Consider the following 25267-nt stretch of genomic DNA (forward strand, 5'->3'; position numbering starts at 1 on the left):
GCTATCTCTTGCCCCAAAACTTCCTTTTGTGAAGCAGCCAAGGGAGGGAATGCAGCCTTAACCCATGATTGCCTCTAAGCCAGCTTTCCCAGCCCAAAAAACAGAGCTCAGAGATCGAGCTGAGACATGGTGTATCAAATCATTTGAAAACACACAGCCTGGGGCTGCCCAGGTGGCTCAGTGGTAAAGAATCCACCTGCCAATGCAGGAGACGCAGGTTAGATCTATGATCCAGGAAGATTCCACATGCTGTAGAGCAGCTAAGCCCGTGTGCCACAGCTATTGAGCCTGTGCTCTGGAGCCCAGGAACTGCAGCCACTGAAGCCCGAACATCCTGGAGCCCGTGTTCTGCAACAATAGAAGCCACCTCAATGAGAAGCCGGCATCACAGCTAGAGAGTAGACCCTGCTCACCGCAACTAGAGAAAAGTCTGTACAGTGACAAAGACTTAGCATAGCCAAAAATAAAGTTATAAATAAAATTATTTTAAAAAAGAAAGAAAAGAAAACACACTGTCTGAAGCAATGAAGATGACATGGTTAACACACAGATGGGGTGGAAAGACCACATGGTTATGCAGTCATCAAGCCAGCAGCCTGGATTCCCTCCCACCTGGAACACTAAGAGTCTGGGGAGTGAGGGGCCCTGAAGCTTAAGCCACATTAGCTTCAGGGATAATCCCAATGTGTCTCTCTGCTGCATCAGCTCATTGCACTGATGGAGGGGTTGTAAGGACCAGAGCCGAGGATGGCAAGGTGGCTTGATAGCCTGAGGATGTTTGAGGTCAGCGCTCCTTCTGTTGAGGAGAGATGCAGGACGAGCTTGCCTGGCCACAGTTGCGCTTATCCATTGCCTATGGAATTGCTGGAGAGTTTGCCTGGTAGGCTGGAGCCAGAGGGATGTCAGCAAGGGGTGATTGTGTCAGTCATGGTTTTTTTCTTTTCTGTATTTTATGATGCTTTGACATTTTGGGGCTTTGCAGACCTGGGGAGGGACTGCTGCTCCAGGGTTAGCTAATTCCTCCAGATGACCCACAACTTGTCTATGATCTTGTCTTTGATATGCAAACAATCAATTCAGAGACTCTAGGCTCCCATAGTCTGGGACCCTATCCCTCTGCCCCCAATTACCCCAGGGCCAGGCAGTTAAAAAGTAGGTACTGTGTCTATAGCCCGGAGCCTGCAGAAATTATTCAAACTATCCAATCCTCTGCCTGCTCAGTTTGCCTACCCTTCCTTGCCTGTTTCTTTCTAGGAAAACTGCAATAAAGCCTCTTGCCCATGCTTTCCTCTTGCTTGTTCTGCCTCCTAACTCCCCTTGGTGCTTCCCCATGTGGACGGGCATGCCCGTTTCTAGGGATTTGTGAGTGTAAAAATGTCTTCCTTCATGACAGTCATTTCTGTGTCTGCATGTCTCACCATGTTTGGCCTTCCCTGGGGCTTAAGTGGTAAAGCCCATCTCCCTGCAAATGCGGGAGACCATCTACAATGCAGGAGACGAAGGACATGCAGGTTTGATTCCTGGATAGGGAAGATCCCCTGGAGAAGGGAATGGCAACCCACTCCAGTATTCTCGTCTGGCAAATCCCATGGATGGAGGAACCTGTTGGGCTACAGTCCATAGAGTAAGAGTCAGACACAACTTAGCGACCTAAACACCATGTGTCTTATCATACCTGGCATATTTTAAAAGGAATGACCAATTTAAGACTCATGACTACTGAGTACCTCACGTACATCATGAATATCTAGTGAGTTTTGGTGCCTAGATTGCATTTGACCATATTGTAGTATTTGATTAAAAAAAAAAATGTGCTTTACCATGTGGTATTTGGAGTTCCAGTGCATCACACAGTGAATAGTGAGTATTTGGGACTTCATGTTCTTCTGTGGTCTTCCTATCCATCCTTGCTGTTTAGCACACGTGTTCTACTGATCTGTATATTGAACATGTCTCACTAAGAACTAACTAATTAACTATACTTAACTCATCTTCTGAGTTTTGAGTATGTCTTACAAGCTATTTGCGTCTTCGGCATGTCTGCTTAGCACGTATACTTGTCTTTCCCTGGTGTTGGCCTGGTCCTCTCCAGCAGGCGTGCACATTCTTGGTGACACAGTTCCACACACTTTGAAAGGCTGTGGAACTGGAGTCTCTCCCCACCTGGTGCTGGCTTTGTCCTGCCAGAAGGGCCTTGTTTCCTCACAGCCTCTCACCCTGAGCTGCTGTGCTGAGACTGAAACGAGCAAGTAGGCCCCATGATGGCTGAGGCCTGACTTTTTACAGGGTCATCTGGCCCCGTAGCTGGCGCAGGGTCACAGAGGACCATGCAGAATAGTCACTGACCCACACAAATGTCTGCCTCGAGGGCCGCTGGGGACTCGGGGGGAGCACTCACTGAGCCGAGGTGCACACCTGTGCTGGGAGCCGCCACGGGAGATCCCCCCCATGACAGGGTCATGTGGAAGAGAACTGTTAAGCAAGGCTTCAGAACTCAAGGGGCTCCCTAGGCTTTCTCGAGCATCTACCCCAAAACCAGAATCTGTCTGTTTTACTGTTTCATGACTTTCCCCAACTCCTCTGACATTAACAGGGGGCTATCCCTGACCACCTTTCTCTGGAGAAAATCAGCTTAGGGCTATAGCTAATAAGTCTCCTGGACATGAGAGAAATATTTCAAATCAAACCCCCTCTGTTAACATTCTAGCTTGCTCGGCAGATATAACCGGACTCTTACAGCTACGCATGTGATTATTTACAGCTTCCCAACTGTGAGAGGCACAGAAAGCCTAAAACGTAGAGCCTTTGAAAGAGTTAAAAGTTATTAGAGTAGTGCTAGTGCTGATGTAGGATTTCATTATTGGGCCAATGCTTGTTGCTAAGTTCCCATATCTCTTATCCACTGTGCACCTGGGAATGCATTAGTTAACACAGTGAGAATGCAAGAAAAACAAGTGTAGCCTTGAATTTAACCATATCAGACTTTTGAGCTAATTGGTTCATTCTTGTAACTCACTGCACCTTTGCTCTGTGAAAAACGTTAACTCTGTTTGGCATTTTCTGAGGCTGACATAGATTAGAAATATAAAGAAAAAACACTTTGAGGGAAAAAAGTTTTCTGGTTGAGCAGCCTTTATCAAAAGAGGGTCATGAAATGTTCACAGGCCTCCAAGGCCAGAAGATACTGTACACAACATCTTTTGTGGAAAAGGTATGCAGAAAAAATCATGGTTTCGATAAGGGCAAAACTGCTGGAATGTCGGGCTGACTCTGTATGACCTTGCATCTTTCATTTCCCTCTATGTACAAAAAAGTATATAAGTACCGTTTAAAAATTAAGCTATGGATCTCGCTCATCAAAGCAGCTTGATCTCATGTCAATCATTTTCCTCCTCTTACTCTCTCTTTCAGGCTAGTTCCCATCTGGAGTACAGAGATCCGCCGTGTCTACTTATTAGCCTGGGTTTCTAAGACCTGAACGGGAAGGTGCCCTGCGCCTTCACTCCCTCAGGAGACTGGGAGGGCACCTGTGGCCTCACGTAGACAGTGCAAGTCTCTTGCCTTGAGACTTTATTGATTTTCTGTATAAACCAAGGAACATCAGCCTCTTTTCTTCTCTCCTCTATTTTCTTATCTACAACATTCTTAACTATCTCTCTTTCTCTAAATCAATCGCAATCGCCTACGCCGTTTCTCCTTCGGGTTTCCCTGGATCCTGCAGGGGCTGGACCCTGGCACACCTGGAGAGAGACAGGAGCTGAATCACACAGGTGATGCCTGCTCCCTTACGAGGAGGGGACCACCTGGGAAGTCCTTGGACCCTGTTCTGAAACCTTTAATCTGCCTGGCTACTTCTGTTAGTTTGTTCTTTCATGTTTAAAAATTGTATTTTACTCAAGTTTATTCTCCCAACTTAATTTTTTTTCATTTTATTTTATTATTTTTTATTTTGGGTGGTGCTGGATCTTCATTGCTCCATATGGGCTTCCTCTAGTTGCCGCAAGAGAGGGCTACTTTTCGTTGTGATGGGTGGACTTCTCATTGCGGTAGTTTCTCTTGATGTGGAGCACAGGCTCTAGACATGTCAGTTTCAGTAGTTGAAACATGTGGGTTCAGTAGTTGCGGCCCACAGGTTTAGTTGCTTTGTGGCATGTGGGATCTTCCCAGACCCCTGTCCCCTGCATTAGCACGCGAATTCTTATCCACTGTACCACCAGAGAAGTCTTCTCCCCACTTTATTAATCAAAGACATTTATAATCAAAGACTTTCAAGTAGCACAAGGTAACCAGTATATCACACTCGCTTGATGCAATCTGAATCACACACAAAGCAAAATGCAATGTAATGCAATGCAATTGTACGGAAAATTAATACATGGCACCATCATTACTACTTTGAAATCCTTGGATACTCTAATTTCAGGAGATTTCAGTTCAGTTCAGTTGCTCAGTCGTATCCGACTCTTTGTGACCCCATGGACTACAGCATTCCAGGCTTACCTGTCCATCACCAACTCTTGGAGCTTGCTCAAACTCATGTCCATCGAGTCGGTGATGCCATCCAACCACCTCAGCCTCTGTCGTCCCCTTCTCCTCCTGCCTTCAATCTTTCCCAGCATCAGGGTCTTTTCGAATGAGTCAGTTTTTTGCATCAGGTGGCCAAAATATTGGAGCTTCAGCTTCAGCATCAGTCCTTCCAATGAATATTCAGGACTGATTTCCTTTAGGATGAATTGGTTGGATCTCCTGCAGTCCAAGGGACTCTGAAGAGTCTTCAGAAGATTTATTCCAGGTTAAATAGCACTTACAGCACTGGCTGGCATTCCCTAACATTTACTACATGCCAGGCTCTGTTCCAACAGTTCTGCAATTAACCTCAGTGATTCTCACCGTTGCCTGTTGAGTGAGATGTGCTGTCAGTTCTGTGTTACAGGAGGACAGAAATGGCAACATATGTGGGTTAAACAGCAGCTGGAAACAAAGGAAAAGCAGACACTCGCCTTATTTCTTTCTCCTGAGAAAGCAACTGTACCCGAAGGTGAGAACTGGACCTTCCATTTGCTGCTGAGAGTGGTATTGTCTATCCCAGTGTGGCAGAATAAAATGATCTGCAGAGATAGATAGTTTTACGGAAGAACTTCGTGACTGCAGGATCACTATATACTCTGGGGAAAAAGAGGCTGGACCATGATCTGTGAATCCTCTCATCTCTTAGGTCCTTTATCAACTATATATAAAGATCTAAATTTTTTCCAATTGTAATAAAATATTTTAAAACAGCAGCCCTTAATTTTTGTCTACTGCTTCCTTTCCAGCCCCTACCTCTGCTTCCTGAGCCTTAATATTTCCAGATATATGTGTGTCGAATGCAGCAAGCAGTGTGATACAAAAAATCAAGAGAAGAATTCAGTTACAGTGATCCTGAATGGATGGCTCCCATATGCAGCTGGCAGAGGCTCATGTAAATCCTCTTGGGAGCAACACAGCTTCAGCACGGGCCTGAAGGAATGTCTATAGATAAAGTTTCAGGGGACATGAACTCACCTTAAAATAGAATTATGAAGCACACAAAGAAGCAAGGCATTCTATGCATGAGCATGAAAAAGAGAAGTTGGCAGCAATAAGCACATAAAGATTTAGACACTGGATTTATTAGACAGGGAATTTAAAAAGTATGTTTAAAGAAAATTAAGCTTGAAAGTATAAGCAGGGAGCAAAAGATTATTTAATGACTAAGAGAATTTGGAAAAGATTTAAATGGAAATCCATGCTACGAACATATAACTGAAATAAACTCAGTGGTTAGATAGAGTAACAGACTGACAAAGCTAAGGATAGAGACAGAAAAACTAGAAAGTAGATACACCTATTGGAGAAGGAAATGGCAGCCCACTCCAGTGTTCTTGCCTTGAGAATCCCAGGAATGGGGGAGCCTGATGGCCTGCCATCTATGGGGTCGCACAGAGTCGGACACGACTGAAGCGACTTAGCAGCAGCAGCAGCAGCAGACACACGTATACTAGTACTACATATGCCACTCAGGATGCAGAACAGAAACACCATGAAGTGGGAATATAGGAAAGAGAAGTTAGGAGATACGGAGCATGGGGACGGTGTAATAAAAGTCCAGTTGGAATTCTAGAAAGCAATATTAGAATAGACGAGAAGAAATATTCAAAAGGATTATGGCCGAGAATTTTCCAAAACTGTTGAAAGCATTGCTTTTCAGACGCAGGAAGCCAGAAGACTCTCAACAGAGTAAATAAAAAGTCATCTATACCCAGACAAGTTATAGTGAAACAGCAGACTACTAGAGGAAGAAATAGATAATATGAACAAACCAATTACTGGCAATAAAATTGATTGAAAAAAAATTCCCCCTAAATAAAAAAGACTAGAACCAAATATTTACTACCATTTAGAGAAACATTAACACCCATTCCTTCTAGCTATTAAAAAAAAAAAAACCTGTAGAGAAAAGAATGTTTCTGAACTCATTCTATGAGGCCAGCATCACCCTGATACCAAAAATAGACAAAGATATCACAGAGAAAGAAAATTACAGGCCAATATCACTGATAAACATAGAAGCAAAAATTATCAAGAAAATATTAGCAAATCAAAATCAATAGTACATGAAAAGGATCATATACCATGATCAAGTGGGATTTATCCCAGGGCTGCAAAGATGGTTCGGTATCTGCAAATCAATTAGTGTGATACATCACATTAATAAATTTAAGAACAAAAATTATATGATTACCACAATATAAGCAGAAAAACCTTGTGATAAAATTTAACATCCATTCATTGTAAAAACTTTCCACGAAGTGGGTAGAGAGAGAACATATCAAACAAAGTATAATAAAGGGCATAAAAGACCCTGATGCTGGGAAAGGTTGAGGGCAGAAGGAGAAAGGGGCGACAGAGGATGAGATAATTGGATAGCATCATCGACTCAATGGACACAAGTTTGAGCAAACTCTGGGAGATGGTGAAGGACAGGGAAGCCTGGCATACTACATTTGATGGGATCACAAAGAATCGGACATGACTGAGGGGACTGAACAAAAAAATCATATTTAATGGTGAAAAGCTGAAAGCATTTTGTCTAAGTTCAGGAAAAACACAAGAATGCCCAGTCAGACTAGAAAGGCTTTGTTAATCATCCGGGGTATTCCACAGTGAGACCTGAAGGGTCACACTTAATAGGATGGCTGAATCACCCCAAAAGCATGCGCTATTGTGCACCTGCCATAAACGCTTACAAACACGCCTTGAAAATATCAAACCGATATGCAAACTATTTAATTGGCAGCCAGAAAAAAAAAAAAGCCCTCAACATCCTTTAAAATACAGACCCTCAGGAGTAAAACATTGAAATATACAGCATTCAATCAAAAAATATTGTTTGCCATAAGCAGGAAGATGTGACCCATAACCAGAAGAAAAACCAGTCAATAAAACAGACAGAGTTTAAAAAACAAACCAAGCATAAATGAAAGATATGATAGAATTAGCAAATAAGGACTTTAATATAATTAAATAAATATGTTCAAGGATTTTTAAGGAAAACATGAACAGAATGCGGAGAGGTGGAATATCTCCAGAGATTTAAAAATATAATATACTAAATGAATTTATTGGGATTTATACCAGATTAAGCATGGCAGAAGAAAATATCAATCAACATCAACAAATAGTAATAGAACTATTCGCATAAAAGCACACAGAGAAAAAGACCAGGAAAATGATCAGAGCATCTGACCCAGTGACAATACCAAACCGTTAACATATGTATACCTGGAGTTTCAGAAGGAGAGAAGAAAGGATGGGGAGTCAAAGGGAATGACGGCAGGAAAAAGTAGTTGAAGACATAATGGCTAAAATTTTTCAAGATTTTGAAAACTAAAGAAAACCACTGTATCACAAGAAACATTAAAGGAATTCTTCGTGCGAAAGGAAAATGATGCCAGATGAAAACTTGGGTCTACACAGATAACCCTGGAAATGGTAAATATGTGGATACGTTTTAAAACATTTTTTGTCATTTAATGTCTCTCTGAGCCACCCAGATGGTGAAGAATTCCCCTGCAATGCAGGAGACCTGGGTTTGATCCGTGGGTTAGGAAAATCCCCTAGAAGAGAATGGCTACCCACTCCAGTATTCTTGCCTGGAAAATTCCATGAACAGAGGAGCCTGATGGGCTATAGTCCATGTTAAATGACCCCATGTCATTTAACAGTTTCTTTAAAAGATAACCATTTTAAAGCAAAAGCAAAGTACTGCGTGGTTTAAAACAGATACAAATCTAAAAGGTATGAAAACTAACAGAGAGAATGGGAGAGAAGTAATCGAAGTATCCTCTTTTAAGGTTCTAACAATATATGCAAAGTGGTATGTTATTAATTGAATGTAGATAGTTATAATTAATGATGTGAGTTGTAAACCATGAGCAATCACTAGAAGCAAAACAAACTCAAAGACATATGAGCCTAAAACTGCCCTAGAAAAATAATCTTAAAAAAACCCAAAGACATTGCTAACAAAGCAGACAAAGTAGATTAATAATAAAATATTCTATATAAATATTCTATCATGCTAAGTCGCTTTAGTCGTGTCCGACTCTGTGCAACCTCATAGACGGAAGCCCACCAGGCTCCCCTGTCACTGGGATTTTCCAGGCAAGAACACGGGAGTGGGTTGCCATTTCCTTCTCCAATGCATGAAAGTGAAAAATGAAAATCGCTCAGTCGTGTTCAACTCTTAGTGACCCCGTGGACTGCAGCCTACCAGGCTCCTCTGTTCATGGGGTTACGCAGGCAAGAGTCTATATAAATACATACATATTCTATATAAACTCTAAAATAGTCTATATAAATCCTCAAAAAAGTCAGGAAAAAGGAATAAAGAAACCAAACAAACAGAAAAAAAAAAAACCACCATAGGACAAGTGGTTAAAAAATAGCTAAGTGGTAGATTTAGATGAAATTATATTAATATTTGCATTCCCTGTGAATGTCTAAAAACTCCAGTCTAAGAAATTGTCACATTGAGATAAAAATGTAAGATTTGATTATATGCTGTATGTAAAAAAGAAAAAAAACCCACTTTAAACGTAATGACACACAGATTGAAAATAAAAGGATGGAAAAGATAAAAACCACTCATCATAAGAAAGTGTGGTTATATTAATACCAAAGTAGACTTCAGAACAAGGATTATAACAGGGATAAAGAAAGAGATTTTTGTCATCTATGTGTACAGCAAGGAGATCAAACCAGTCAATCCTAAAGGAAACCAACCCTGAATATTCACTGGAAGGACTGATGCTGAAGCTGAAACTCCAGTATTTTGGTCATCTGATGCGAACAGACAGCTCATTGGAAAAGTCCCTTATGCTGGGAAAGATGGAGGGTAGAAGCAGAGCGCGTCAGATGAGATGGCAGGACAGCATTACCGATGCAACGGACATGAACTTGGGCAAACTCCGGGAGAGGTGAGGGATAGGGAGGCCTGGCGTGCTGCAGTCCATGAGGTTGCAAAGAGTCGGACGTGACTGGCAACTAAACAACAACAGTGCTGTATAACAGTACAAGAGTGAACCCTAATGTAAATGGACTTTAGTTAATAATAATGTATTGATCAGTTTGTCAGTTCACAAATGTGCCGCCCTAATATAAGATATTAATAGTAGGGGAAAGTGAGCATGTGAGAGGAAGAATATACGGGAACTCTTTGTTCTGATCAGTTTTTCAGTAAATTCGAATCTGTTTAAAAAATAAAATCTACCATTTTTTTTTTAAATGGAAAAGAGTGAACTGTATTTTTTACGTATGGTGAAAAATGAGTCAGAAAATATAATTAGGAAATAAAAGATATCACACTGGCAGGGAAAAATACAAGGAACCTAGGGATATAGCTAACAAAATATTTAATACAAGAAACCCCTTTATGGAGAAAATTATGAAACTTTATCGAGAGACACTAAAGATCAGTATCCATGGAGTGATAGATCATGTTCTTTGGTAAAGACTCAATATCATAAAGATATTGATTCTTTACAAATTGATAAATAAATTCAGTGCATGCCAATAGGATTTGTACATGGGTATGTAACTTGAGAAGTTGATTCCAAATTATACACAGAAGAGTAAAGGGCCAAGAATAACCAATAACTTCCAGAAGAATATGGGAAAACTTGCTTTACCATATATTGAGGCTTATTATAGAGCGTTAGTAATTAAGACAGTGTATCATTAGTGGAGCTAGTAAATAAACCAGTGGAACTAGAGAGCCCAGAAACCTGATTAATGGAAACCTGATTAATGGAGATGGAACTTGTAGCTCTGTGGGTAAAGGAAAGCCTATTCAGCATATTGTGTTAGGGCAAATAGTTATCTTTACAGAAAAAAAAAAAAAAACTCGCACACACCCAAATCAGTTCTGGTTAGATTAAAGTCTTAAAAAAGGAAACATTAAAATATTTAGAAGAAAATGTACGAGAATATCTTTCCAATTTAGGTAGAGAGATGGATTTGTTAGGATTCAAAAAATATTTACCACAGAGAATATTATTGTGTAGTCAATAATATACTTTAAAACAAACTTGTTTTACCCTGAAGATAGTGAAAAGACAGATCTCAAACTGGTAGAAAATATTTGTAGCACATAGAATTGTCAAAGACTAGTAATTAGAATATGTAAATATTTTCTACAAATCAGTAAGAAAAAGATAAATAACCTAATAGAAAAATAGGCTAGGGGCTTCCACGGTGGCTCAGAGGTAAAGAATCCGCCTGCCAATGCAGGAGACACAGGTTCAATCCCTGGGCTGGGAAGATCCCCCATGCTGTGGAGCAGCTGAAGCCACACACCACAACTACTGAGCCTGTGCTCGAGAGCCCAGGAGCCGCAGCTGCTGAGCCCAGACATCGTGAAGCCTGTGCTCTGCAACAAGAAAGCCACCGCAAGGAGGAGGTTGTGTGCTCCAACTAGAGAGTGGCCTTCGCTTGCTGCAACTAGGGCAAAGCTCGAGCAGCAACGAAGACCCAGCACAGCCAAAATAAATATTTTTTAAAAATAGGCTAAAGATAGGACAGAACTGTCACAGGAAAAAAAGAAAAAAAGTCCCAGAGACATAGATTCTTATCTTATTAATAGTCAGGAAAATGCAAATTAAACGCATAGCTAGATGCCACTTTATGCCTACCAGACTGGCAAACATTGAAGAGTTAGTCAACATGAAATCTTGGCAAGGGTGTGGAGTAAGTGGAATGAATGAAAGTCTTCTGCTTGTGGGAGTGCAGAGCGTTATGGCCACCTTGAAAAACAATTTTGGTGCCCAGTGTTGACAAGATGATACAAGGACTTTCAGATGATTTGTTAAATAATATATCTAGCGGGGGTTTCCATTTTTCCCTCATGCTCATAGGAAAAAGGTGCCATGATCCTCTTCCTATCTGTAAGAGAAGTTTTTTTTTTCAAGTATCTGTAACTTTTAGGAATACTGGGATCTCACTTACAACATTATAATTGTCAGTGAATTAAGTAAGACAAGCAACCAAATATAGGTTTCTTTGGAGGTTATTTTCACATAGTGGTTATTGTCACAGGATGTGGCAACAGTTTCTAGTCGTAGAAGTCTATCTGGACTCTGCTGCTTTGAGCTGCAAGACACATTCTGTTGAAGGTTCTCAACCAATCAAGCAGATCCTTTGCATGACTTTTGTGATGTTGAGTGCTGTCTTCCTAGGGATTGTGTGGGAGCTGAGCACAGCTCTTACCTTTGAATAATGAAAAAAATACTTTCCAAGCCCAGGCTCTGAAATTTCATTATATGATATTACAAGACAATAACTAGCCTGTGGAGCTCTGTTTGACTAGTAGATGAAGAGAGGGCCGAATAAGATTTTACTTAATGAAAGTGCAGTAAGAAGAGTATATTTTTTTCGCCTAAAAATTAATAAAGTTGAATGTGCACATCTCCTCCAACTCTGCAGTTCCTCTCCCAGATAAGTGGAAACCCTCCCCCATGGTCCCTCCAGCCTCAAAGTTCCACCCCTAGAGGGACCTTTCTATCCGAGCAGAAGATACGTCCTAAACAACATTCACAAGAGCATTAGGGCTGTTTCGGTAAACAGCCCAAATGTCCATTAAAAGCAGAATATATATAAAACTGTGCTCTAGGCACACAGCAGTGAAGGTGAACTGTAACTGCACACATAAATATGCACGAATTCAAGAAATATATAAAATTTTTTAAAATCACGGGAGAACATATACAAAGTGATTCCATTTATAAAAAGTCTTGAAATAGGTAATACCAAACAATATACTGTCTAGGGATGCATAAGTGGGTATGAAAAACTGTTAAAAACAGGAATGTTTAACACACGGTTCAGGATAGTCATCATCCCCCCAGTGGAGGGACCAGGAAGTGACTGTGGAGGGAGATGCAGCTTCCTGCTCATGTTCTATTTTTTTAAGCTGGGTGGTGGGTACAGGGAGGTGTTCATTTCATTATTTTTCAGGCTGAAATATATATGTATGTAAACCAAAATATTATTTACGAGTGAATGGGACTTGAAGGTGCATGAACTTTTGCTGTAGAGAGAAATCAGGAAAAGTTGCCCTGCTAGGGATGAGGGAGTGAAGGAAGACTTTATCTTGGATTGTTGGTTTTAGTTGAGAAAGCGTAGAACATGTTTTATGTTGATAGGAATGATCCAGTGGAGAAAAGGAAACTAATGTTTCAAAGGGGACAAGGGATAAAGTTGGGACAAGGCCTTGAGAGATGAGAGGGTGGGACCTAGTGATACAGGAGGATTGGCTTTTGGAAACAGTAAGGATGTTTTCCCTTTGTAACATGGAGAGTGACTCTGGCTTCAAGCTGTGATGAGTATGTAGGTCAAAAAATTGGAAGTTGTGAGATAATACGAAATAATATGTGTTGGTCCCTGGCCCCGATTCTAAGAACAGAGCTCCTAGAACCCTTGTAAACTCCTGAGTGATAAGAGCACCAGGAGCAGCTTTTGTTCTGTTGAGGCCACTCTGGGTGGGCACCTTATGGCTCCTGGTCTCCAGAAAGACCAAGCCATGACTGCTTGCACGCTTAGTTGCTCAGTTGGGTCTGACTCTTGGTGACCCTTATGGATTGTAGCCCGACAGGCTCCCCTGTCCATAGGATTTCCCAGGCAAGGATGCTGGAGTGGGTGGCCATTTCCTTCTCCAGGGGATCTTCCTGACCCAGGGATCAAACCCGTCTCCTGTGTGTCCTGCGTTGGCAGGTAGATTCTTTACCACTGAGCCACCTGGGAAGCCCCAAACCATGATTAGAAGGTTGGAATCTTTTCCCGTCATCCCTACCTGAGAGGTAAGAGGGGCTGAAAATGGAGTTAATACTTACTCATCCCCAAGTGAAGAAGCCTCCATAAAATCCCAATGGTATGGGGTTTGGAGATCTTCCAGGTGGCTGAACACATCCACATACCAAGAGGGTGACGCACCCTGGCTCCAGAGGGGCAGAAGCTCCCCCGTGCCCTGGATACTCTCAGACCCCACCTTGCATTTCCCTTTATGTGGTTGTTCATTTGTACTTTCTAAATCATATCCTTTAATAAACTGGTAAATGAACTGTTGCTCTGTGTGTCACTGTAGCAAATCAAACTCAAGGAGGGTGTTGTGGGAACCTCTAATTTGTAGCCAAGTCAGACAGAGATTGTGGGTAACCTGGGGCCCTACTACTAGTGACTGGCATCTGAAGTGGGGGGCAGTTTAGTGGCACTGAGCCCTTAACCTGTGGGATTGATGCCATCTCCAGGCAGACAGTGTCAGAACTGAGTTGTAGACCCACCAGCCTGTGTCGTGGAGAACTGCTTGGTTTGGAGAAAACCCCCACACATTTGGTGACAGAAGTGTCACCAGTAGGATGCTCTGTGTGACAGGAAAGGAGAAACACAGGGGAAGAAGAACCTCCCCCAGTTGACCGAGGTCAACTGCCATTTTTTTTTTTTTCCCGATTTTTTCTTGAATGATCTTGTAGGATCATAAATTTTATTGCTGTGTTCAAATTTTAAAATAATAAATATTCATAATGTATTTACATAATTTTAAAGGTCATGTTTTTTGTTTTTTTCTCAAACCTTTTAAAGCATATACATACAACCTGGGTTATAATATTTATAATACATTTAAAAATAATACATGTTGTTTTATCTGACTGGTCACTGGTTTTAATATTTTATATTAACTTAATATTTATCAAACAATGGGCAATTAAATAAAACATTTAATATTGGACATTAACTACTTAAGAAGCATGTTCAGCTCAAGCTTTAATGTATTTTAGGTCATTATTCTTCAGTATTTAACAATTTTTCTCTGCTGTTGACCTATTAGTTTTACTCCTTGAAGGAAATATTTTATCACAGTTATTTATTGACATAAACAGTGTGGTGGAATTACAAATATTTCTATTTTTTCAAAAAGCAAATTCAAATCCATATTTTAGCTGAGGCCACATATTTTGGGGCCTATTTTTATTAAAAAATTTCTTTTTCCTGGAGTAGAGTTGCTTTCCAATGTCGTGTTAGTTTCTACTGTACAGCAAAGTGGAAATGAATGCATTCCTGAGCTGGAACTGAGAGCAGGCCTTGCTTAAGCTTGGGCTTCCCTGGTGGCTCAGCTGGTAAAGTCCGCTTGCAATGCAGGAGACCTGGGTTCGATCCCTGGGTTGGGAAGATCCCCTGGAAGAGGGCATGGCAACCCACTCCAGTACGCTTTCCTGGAGAATCCCCACTGACAGAGGAGCCTGGCTGGCTGTAGTCCATGGGGTCGCAGAGTTGGACATGACTGAGCAATTACACACACACTTGCTTAACCTTAGCTTTTCCCTTGGCCTTGACAAGACAGAAACTATTCACACTTTCCACTGTAGGAACAAAGTATAATCCTCTTTGGCAGGATCTTTCTTTCAGGGAAACTATCAGAGACAAGCTTGAGAGGGCTCAGCAGTTCTCTGGGTTCAGAATCCGTAAGGAAGTAGCTGCCTGCCTCTAATCTACTTCTTGCAATGCGTAGCATGGAGCATTCATCTTTATTAGCACAGACTTCTGCACACTGAGATCTGGGTGATGAGAACTCCGGGAACAGATAATGGGAGAGTAAAGACCATTGCCCCTCAGTGTATTTGGCATCCTTTCTATAGGAAAGACTTGTTGCTTTACCAGATTGGAGTTGGTAGTCTATTAAAAACCTATTTAGACTTGGGGGAAAGCTCCCCTTTGGTTTCTGTCCTTGAGAACAAATGAGTTGTAGATCATTCCTAGTTAGCAGAGAGTGAACAGGCATTGACAGATCATAAACGGCCATCATCATTATTTTTTTTTGGCTGCATCACGCAGCATGAGGATCTTAGTTCCCCAACCAGGGACTGATCCTGCACCCGCTGCAGTGGAAGCTCAGTCTTAACCACTGGGCCACCAGGGAGCCCTAGCCACCACTTGTGAAGTTTTTGAGTTTGTGGAGGGACTAGGTACAAAATGATGGGGGAAGGGTTAGGTTAGAGGTGCAGAGCAGAACAGGTTTACAAGAAACTAGGAGCAGAGTCACCCAGGCTCCTGCTCACTTGGTGCTTCTAGACGGGCAGTGTGTGTTCAGGGATAGTGGGGGCCATTCCCCTACAGGTGTCTCCCCTGCACTCCTGGCAGAGACAAGAGGGCATATTCTCCCTCCCCAGCTTTGCCTCCATCACCTAGAAGCTGGGGCTGGCACTGCTGCCTGGGAGCATGTGTGGTTATGCTTTGACTGTTCAGGAGCTGGTCCATGGACCTGAAGTTCATCAGGAATACGTGAGAGTAAAAGTACATGCAAACTCAAGACCAATATGCAATGGAGAAGGGTGCGCAATGTCTCTGCAGAGCAGACGGGATTCCTGGGTTTAACAATTAACGTCCCTATTGGGTGTAAGAGAGACTACAGAAGGCACTGTTCCAACGTGGGGAACAGAGCCAGGTGCTTCTAGACGGGGAGTGTGTGTTCAGGGTGGGCCCTATCCTTATCCCCACCGGTCTACAAGTACCTGTAATCTGTAAATGGAGTATAGCTTTTAAAAGTGTATAAACAAACAAAAAAATTTAAATAGTACACTCCCCCCCCCCCAATATGTAACATTTGCAGTCTTCTGGAGGTCAGAAAGCACTATAAAACATTTCTTATAAAAGTATTTTTTAATAAATTGATGTATTTCAATGTTGTTAACACAATAGCCCAACGCTGTATCAAGGTAGCAAAAGTGAAGATTCCTGGTATTTTTTCATATAAACACTATGAATGACAGTACATTTGCATTCAAATTCACAAGAAATAATCTTCAGGTTCATGAAGATTCTCCCACTGCTGTAACACCTTTCAAACAGTGGAGATGTGTATTGACTGGGTAGACAATGAAAGTCTAATGACTGAGCTGCACGCTAAACCACACTGAAGGGAAGGGGTACAATGGCAGTATGGCCAATTTGCTGAACAGAACCCAAGCCTTTTAAACTTAGTCATTGGAAGAAAATACAGCATGTATCAAAATTACAGAGTATCTTAAAGAAATGGAGCCATAGGACGACACACAGATGAGAACCCTGAAGCAGTGAAAATGTTTCTACCCGTTTTGTGATGGAAAGAAGCCATGGATACAGAGTCCCGCAGCCGTCTGTAGGGTTGAATCTCCTCATACACACAATGCTATCAATCGGCGAAAACCAGAATTCCCTGCTCTGTACAAATGCTGGTGAAGGTAACTTGCACTATTGCTGTGGGTCAGAGCAACAGTGGGCTGGATTTCAGGCATCAAGTGGAGGCTCTCTTCACTGCTGCCATCACTGCCTTCTGCCACTCCACAGGCTGCGCTTTCCAAAACTGATGCCCCTTCTTAGGGTTGAAAAAAAGGAAAACACGAAACCAAAGGGCACTGAGAACAAACAGTAGAAACCAGCAGCTCCTGACCCTCTTTAACGCTACTACTGTCCAACCCACCATGAGAAATGTGTTTCACTTGGTTACAGCTACAAAGAGAACATCTGATGCCATCGTATCGCGTGTATCCTAATGACCTGGTTTTTTATATAGGATTTTTCTTAACAGAGATCAGGTTGAGAACAAGAGGCTTTTCCTTCAAGGGCAAGGGAAGGTGGCTAAACGCTAGTTAATTAAATTCATCCTCAATTTTGAACGGTAGTGAACAAATGGACTTAAATGAGATTTTCTAAAGACACTTATTTCCTCAACCTCAAGTACAATCAGACTGCCAACAATCTCATGTTCAGAATTTTATCTGCTGATTCTACAATAATTGGCCTTTTAGGCCATTATTTACTTTTACTAAGACCCTTTACACTATTTTTAAACCCCAGTTGCTGCAGATGAAAACAAATACAACAAAATCACAATAAAATCATTTGTGTGCTGAGGTGCTGGAATCTGGACGAGCAAAGGTAGAAGGTTCCTGGCTACTCACCAAGAAGTGCCTCGACAACAGCCACTCCTTCACGGGTGTCGGCAGCACAGACTTAAAATCGCGTCTATCTGAATGGATAGCAAGAAAACTGGAATCCACCAAATTATTCTTTAAAAATATCCCAAGCAAGCTGCACTAAACATTTATCGCTAACCTGAGTTTTAGGTTAGGATTGGACTCTTCTTTGAGTGAACTGATTCACTATCAGAGTCTTTGCATTTTATTCTCTATCTCACTTTCAGACCTGAACTGAGACGTCTCATAAAGATCATATATTCCTTTCTGGCTCATCTCTTAAAACAAGTGCTCTGCCCCTCCCAAAGAACTGTGAATAACTCATAAAGGCTTTCCTCTCCAGAAGCAGAACAGTCAAAAGCGTGATTAGGTGAAGTGGCTTCATTTTCCTCAGGTCAAACCCAAGGTTTACTTTCCCTATGAACAGGGTGTGCTTTATTTGATAAAACGACTCAAAATCAGCTTATGGAAAAGTTAAAAATGTAGTTTACTGAAAGATATGTATCTTTACAAAGAGTAATAGCAAACAATCCCATCTAGAAGTTTAAATAAATGTAGATGATTTTAAAACTAACAATATATATAAAGCTGAAGTCACTGCCTTGGATAATTTATACACTGCATCCAATATTTTATATAGGACATTCATTCTTAAGGCAGAAAAATTGAATCTGACATGTAATGACTTGGCTCTTACATCCAAGGGTCAAACTGGGAGTAGACGTGAGCAGACAGATTCCTTGCTAATAAGGACATACCTGTGGTGACAACTTCATTCTTAGAGTAGGTTATGTAAGACACATACATTTGGGAGAACAGAAAAAGATGAAGTCTAAGACACATAAATATGTGTTTCCCACATGAGGTCAATGAGACTAGGCTTTCTATATGAGGTGAAACTACTCCCATAACAAACTAACAAACTTCAACATAGTCTTTCTGGTAGGGAACATAAAATGCTTAAAATATCCAAGTATTCACTTTTTGGGAAAGTGTTCGTTTAGACTCTTGTTTTCAAGATGTAGTATAAAAGGTAGCCTGAATAGTTAAAAGCAGTTGAATGTCAACTCACACTGCTACTCAGAAGGCTACCACTTAGGATACTCCTGCCCCACGTACAAAATCCTGTGCAGGGAGGATACAGATATATACTAAAATAAAAATGAAGACCCCCCCCCTCCCCAATGCATGTGCAAAAACACTTGTTACCAGCAAGAATATCTTTAACGAAAAACATCTTACTTACAGAATCAGAGGCATCGAGGCCAGACTGACATGAGAGTGCACCCCCCGTGGAGGTGGACGGATATTTGGGATGAAAGCAACCGTTCAGCGGGAACCTTGGGAGATGTGCTACTCGGAGTGGAAGGCGCGCTAAGAGCACCTGGGCTCGGGCACCTCTCACGCAGACCAAGGTCCTGAGCCCTTAGGGCTGTGTGTGCTCCTTACCTCTGTGCATCCTGGTGCCCAAAGGGTAACAAGAACAAAGACAAACCTAAAAGACAATTCTTAAGCAGGTCACAGCGACTCTCACTGTGTAGGTACCTTCCCCTGTGCCTATGACGTATGCCGTAGCTCGGGCAAGGGTCAGAAGTGTACAAAGATTGCCTGCCTAAGTTCTGAAGACATGATTTTCTTCTTTCATGGTGGCAGAAGTCCATGCAAGATTTGTAAACAGTGATACAAAATACTGTAAACATAACTTAACAGAGCTTGTATAAAACAGAAGAAGTAAATCCAAATTTACAAGTGGGTAAAAAAAACAGAGGGCAGCTTCATACAAAGTTCTCCCTCCTGCGCCAAGTGATTTATTTTTTTTGTTTTGTTTTTGATTACAAATATAATCCTGAGCTGAAAAACTGGGATTTGGGGGAGAGCCATCTTTGCATACAAAATATCCAAAGGACGTTTATTCTTTTACTTTTCTCTAGTGATAGTCAACTGCCACAGACAGTTCTGAATGTGTGACTTTGGAGACGTTTATAGTTTGGTGTGGCGCCCAGGTCTGGAGCCTGCGGGGGTGCTGGCCATGGAGGCCGAGGCTGCAGCGTCCTCTGCTTCCTCCAGTTCGTCCTGGAGCTCCTGGCTGACACTGGACTGCAGGGCTGCGGGCGTGAGCCACTCCTTTGGGAGGCAACTCTGTAGAAAAGGTATACAGGAGCTGAAGTAGGCAAGCCGATTGATCCAGCGAGGAATCTCTTTCCCACAGAGAATCTACAGAGGAGAAGCATAGCATTAGGTGAGAGATTGAGGTTATCTGGTCCGCTGCCAAGGAGTGGAGGGTCAGGGAGGAGGCGGATATGTAGAAAAGCCACTGTTCCACATCCTTTGGTGCTATTATTTCCAACCTTTGATGACAAGCCGCTCCCTAACTCAGAAGCTTGGGGTCTCCCTACTGTCAGCTCTGTCCCTTCCTTTCTGAAGAACTTTGCTAAGCTGCTTATTTTTTACATCTATAAAATCAAGCTAATTCCATTTGGTTCCTTTCTTTCTTTGCTCTTTGCAACTGCTTGGAGATGCTTGTAGAAATATTTTGAACACAGAAGAAAAGACGTGTGAAAGAAGATATTATTCAAGTAACAGGAGCTCCAGGCAGTTCTCATCCTTATCCTTAGAACTTGTAAGCCTCATCTTTTTCCAACTGCAAATAGTATCAACTAGGTCTTTTGTAATACTAACTTTATTACCCTCCTTTCCTTCCACAGTCGAAACTGGGCTTAACTAGGCCATGCTTTATTGTCCCTGTGGTGGTGTTGCCTCCAACCACGTCAAAGATTATAATCTTTGTAATAATGATAATTATGATCCAGAAGTGAAGTATCAGCTAGTTTAGCTTCGCTGGTTTCAAAGTATCTTATGTCCAAAAGTTAGCTAAAATGTAAATAAGCTGGCACCTGTAATCAAGCAATGTGACATTTTAGCCCTATGCCTTAATGGCTTCATTTAAACACTATGTCTCTGTCTTAACTACAACCCTAGAGGGTGGTCTCTCTGGGGGGAAAGTAGAAAGTTTTGATCATTTTTGATTACACTGCCTAGAAGCCCTGAGACGCAGACAGTACTTAAACATACTTGAAGAATGTGCATGAAGTAGATCTGGGGGAAAGCTGAGCAATGACCTGATATTATTCCATTCCTATCTGTTTATTCTAAAAAACACAGGCAAACAAGTATTCCATTATATTTTACACCCAAGACATAATTAGGGGCATTTGTATATTTGAAGGTTACCACAGAAGTGGTGACTAGGAATAGTCAGGTTAATGTAATAAGCAATTGTTGACTATCCAAGCGGTTTTCATTCTCTTTCCTAAATCCTAATTTTATTTCTCCATGTATGAATGTACTTCATCTCAAAACCCAGAGCTGGCTAGATTAACCTAAAACAGAGTTCTGTAAACTAAAGCCACCTGTTTTTATAAATAAAAATTTTTACTGTAACACAGCCATGCCCCTTCATTTTTTATGGCCTATGCGTCCTGGGCTACCATGGCAGAGACAGAATGGAATCCAGGAGTAGTAGTCCACAGGCCTAAAATACTTACTATATGGCTCTTTCAGAATATGTGTGCAGATCCTTGATCAAGCCAATGTCTTTTATTAACCTTTGAGTCAAGATTCATAAGTCACTGAGTACTGTAACTTGAATTCTTAAAATGAAATAATCTGTAGATAATAGGGTATCTGTGATACTTGTTTTAATTATGTGTACACATCTAGATCATGATGTAAAATATATTTCTTACTGTGGAAAGTGATCAAAAAATATTTGATTCATATAACAAAATTACTTTTGCATTTAAGCATCAATTTGGTAATCTCTCTTTCTAGGAGTTTACTGAAAAGAGGTAGGAACAGGGTTACTAATTACAGCACTGTTTGTAATAGCCAAAGACTAAAAATAACCCAAACGTCATTAATAGGAAACTGACATTCTGGCACATCCAAACAAGGAGTATCATTCAGCTGTTAGAGAATAAACTCCATGCTACAATGTTAAGTGGAAAAAAAAAAAAGTAGAGAAAAGTCTGTATAGGATGCTCCCCAAATATAATGGTGGATAAGCACAGAGTAAATTATCCACATTCCCATTCTAAAAGGGAGAACATGGGAGGAAGGAAGGAATTATTAGTCCTAAGCAATTTCAAAATCTGACCAGGCAACCTCCATTAGGTTTCAAGGCTTGGGACTAATCCTCTGTGGTCCTCAGTTCTGTTATCTGGGCCCATGAAATCATCCTTTCTCACCAGCCTGTTTCCTGCCTATAGAATTTGAGAATCCAAGAGTCATCTTTCATTTTGTCCTTTCTCCATCCCTTTTATTCCAAGCTGGCAGTGTTTCTACTAACATAACAACCTCAAAAATGTTGAGTCTCCTGTGTACATCATGGGATTCACTCTACGAGATATGAGGTTCCTCTATAGATCTCTCCTGGAAGATTCCATTTCTATTCCTGATTTCCCAAGGATCCAGGAGTCGAATCTTTAATCTCTTCAGCAGCAGCTACCCAGTCACACCCTTGGGCCTTCTCTCTACAATATGCTTTCATAACAGAAAAGCCCCTACTTTTACCATCTTTCCCACCTGGACAGGCCGAACAATTCCAAACCATTAAGTTCTGACTCCTTTGTCACTTAACTTTTCTTTCCTTATTTTATCTTTCTTTGTTCATTTCTTTTTTCCTTCTGTGCATAAGCAGAAAGAATACTTTGCTTGGAAATCTCATCAGCTAAATATTCAAGTTTAATGTTTACAGTTCTGCTTTCCACAAAACTGCTCGACAAAATTCAGCTAAGCTTCCTGTCACTATATAACAAAGATTTCCTTTCCTCTAATTTCCAATAACATGTTCCTTATTTCCTTCTGAGCCCTCACCAGCAGTACCTTTAATATGTATATATTCAGTATTTCTGCTAAGTCTGTTCAAGGTAGTCCAGGTTTTTTCTATCAAACTCCTCATTATTGCTCCAGCCTTTACCAATCACCCAATTCTAAAACCACCTGCAGATTGGTAAAGGTATTGTTATAGTAGCGGCCCATCTCTAGGTACCAGCATCTGTACTGGTTCCCTGTGGCAACTTTAACAAACTATCAGAAACTCAGTGGCTAAAACAATTCCATATTTTCTCTTACAGTTCTAGAGGCCAAGGAAGAAGGGTGGAGGGGAGTGGATACTGAGAAGTTAGAAAGCTATGAACACATTTTGTTTTTCCTTTCTCCCACATTTGACTGTGGAACCATGAAAAGACTTTATAAACACAAAATTAAACAAAAAAGCACCTCCCAACCAAAAAGAGGATCAATGGAACAAGGACCCTGTGTAGTCAACTGGTGGCATAACCACACAAGAAAAAAATTTTTTCAACTATAAAACACTGTTACTTTTATTGAGCCATACTCTAAAAATAGAAGTGCAAAACAGTTCTACTTTTCAGCAGTCATATTGTTGGTGGCAGTGGCTATACTATTACTCTAAGCTTGTGGCTCAGACGGTAAAGCATCTGTCTATGATGCAGGAGACCCAGGTTCGATCCCTGGGTTGGGAAGATCCCCTGGAGAAGGAAATGGTAAGCCACTCCAGTACTCTTGCCTGGAAAATCCCATGGACAGAGGAGCCTGGTAGGCTACAGTCCATGGGGTTGCAAAGAGTCAGACACAACTGAGTGACTTCACTTTCACTTTCAAGGTTGTTTTAGGTATAGAGGGATTAAAATGAATGGGTAATTATGTTGTTGAGAAATGGGATTTTATACCTGGCATAGCAAAGTACAGATATACATACTACTGATAAGGTTAAGTAAAAATCCTATAGCCTGAATTTTAAGTAGAAACATCACTGCTACTGCTGCTGCTAAGTCACTTCAGTCGTGTTCGACTCTGTGTGACCCCAAAGACGGCAGCCCACCAGGCTCCCCCGTCCCTGGGATTCTCCAGGCAAGAACACTGGAGTGGGTTGCCATTTCCTTCTCCAATGCATGAAAGTGAAAGTGAAGTTGCTCAGCCGTGTCCAACCCTCAGTGACCCCATGGACTGCAGCCTACCAGGCTCCTCCGTCCATGGGATTTTCCAGGCAGGAGTACTGGAGTGGGGTGCCACTGCCTTCTCCGAGAAACATCACTATGAATCTGTAAAAAAGTCCTAGCTCTGTCTTCTGCAGAAAAGAAAAAAAAACCTAGAAACTACTATCACCAACGCACTAGCAAGGAGCAACCCTAATACCCAGATTAAGATTTCTAAATATTTACTAAAAGGAAACAGTTCTGAGGTAGGAAATATATAGATGAGCCTGGAATATTTCATTATACCAAAACCCAAGAAGGCTGTTAAAGATGACCGAGGTCAGGGTGGGATGAACTGGGACTGGCATCTATACACTACTATGTGTCCAGCAGACAGCTAACGAGGACCTACTGTATAGCACAGGGCACACTACTCAACGCTCTGTGGTGACCCAACGGGAGCGAAACCGCAAGGCGGGATACATGTATACGTACAGCTGGTTCACTTTATTGTACGGCAGACACTAACATACGTTGTAAAGCAACTAAACTCCAATAAAATTTTTTTTTTAAATTAGCATCATATCAAAAGACTCAGAAGCTGACTTAAAGAGAATCCCATTGATAAAAAATAGGACAAGGACAGTAACTGCACTGAACTGAAAGATATCAATTATTTTTGAATCTGGGGATGGGGGAGGGGAATCTATAGTTATACTACATTCTGAAAAAAATCTGTAACCTTTGGAGAATGCTAGGGAACTGTATCAGGAGTCCCCAAGACCATCTCCAGGTTAGATGATTTGCTGAGGGGACTCACAGGACTTGGCACATAGTTGTATTCACAGCTATGATTTATTACAGTAAAAGGAATACAAAATTAGCAAGAAAAAAGGCACAGGGTGAAGTCCAGAGGAAATCAGGCGCAAGCTTTCAAAGGTCCTCTTCATAGTGGAGTCACACAGGATAAGAAGCGGTGACAGCACACGCGGAATGTTTACACTAGGGGACATGAGAGACCTAGAGTCTAAGGCTTTTATGTAGGCCTGGTCATATAGGCACCCTTTCCTAGCATGTACTTAGACCCCCAGAACCAAAGCAGGGCTTTAGCACAAGTCACACTGTCACACAGACAGTTCAGGTACATGAGCCCTTAACCTGCGGGAGGCTGGGGCAGGTGGGACCCTCCTGAAAACCAAGTTCTTAGAGACAGCCAAGGATGACTCTGTATGCAGGCGTTTCTCAGGACAGCAGTCTCCGGGCTGCTTTGCTAACTTTTTTCGCACAGTTCACCCCTCAGCCAAGCTGTCACAGTAGAAATGATCAGAGGACCCCCTGTGGCATGGAGACCAACTTGAAGTACTGAGCTCAGCTGCACTCTTGAGAGGTGCCAGACTTAGCCAGCTGAAACAAACTCCATTAAACCATCAAAGTTTCAGTTTCAGTTTGAGCTTTCTTCATCTGGTCTAAGGTATCAATTTAGGCACAGCACAATGCTGGCCAATAAGCTGAAGTTGACCTGAAAGATTTTTCAGGGCCGAAGCAACGTCATGAGAGTCAGGGTGCGCACAGAAGAAGGAAAATACCAGAGGGTGCCACCAGAAGCTAAGCTTACGGTGTCAGGGCACTCTCAGCAGGGCAAACACGAGTCAGGCAGCACAGGGTTAACAAGGCCCCAGGGTGCCTTCTCACTGTGCTGAGCACTGTGGGCCGGCTACAGACAGAATATCTGTATCCCCTCGA

The 25267-nt window shown here is 41.7% G+C and overlaps 1 protein-coding gene across 3 annotated transcripts in view; it reads right to left on the bottom strand.

Moving 5' to 3' along the window:
- Positions 1-16211: 16211 nt before the first annotated feature.
- Positions 16212-25267, bottom strand: part of DESI2 (desumoylating isopeptidase 2) — a 44962-nt gene continuing 35906 nt past the window's right edge. For 2 of the 3 annotated variants that reach the window (XM_004013651.6, XM_042257175.2), the window contains one exon: positions 16212-19739. In XM_004013651.6, coding sequence (XP_004013700.1) covers positions 19506-19739 — 234 coding nt within the window. In that variant the 3' untranslated portion in view covers positions 16212-19505. The remainder of the gene's footprint in view (positions 19740-25267) is intronic. The other variant, XR_009595808.1, reaches the window with a different exon arrangement.

The sequence above is a fragment of the Ovis aries genome, chromosome 12 (genome assembly GCF_016772045.2).
Source record: "Ovis aries strain OAR_USU_Benz2616 breed Rambouillet chromosome 12, ARS-UI_Ramb_v3.0, whole genome shotgun sequence".
NCBI classification, from domain to species: Eukaryota; Metazoa; Chordata; class Mammalia; order Artiodactyla; family Bovidae; genus Ovis; species Ovis aries.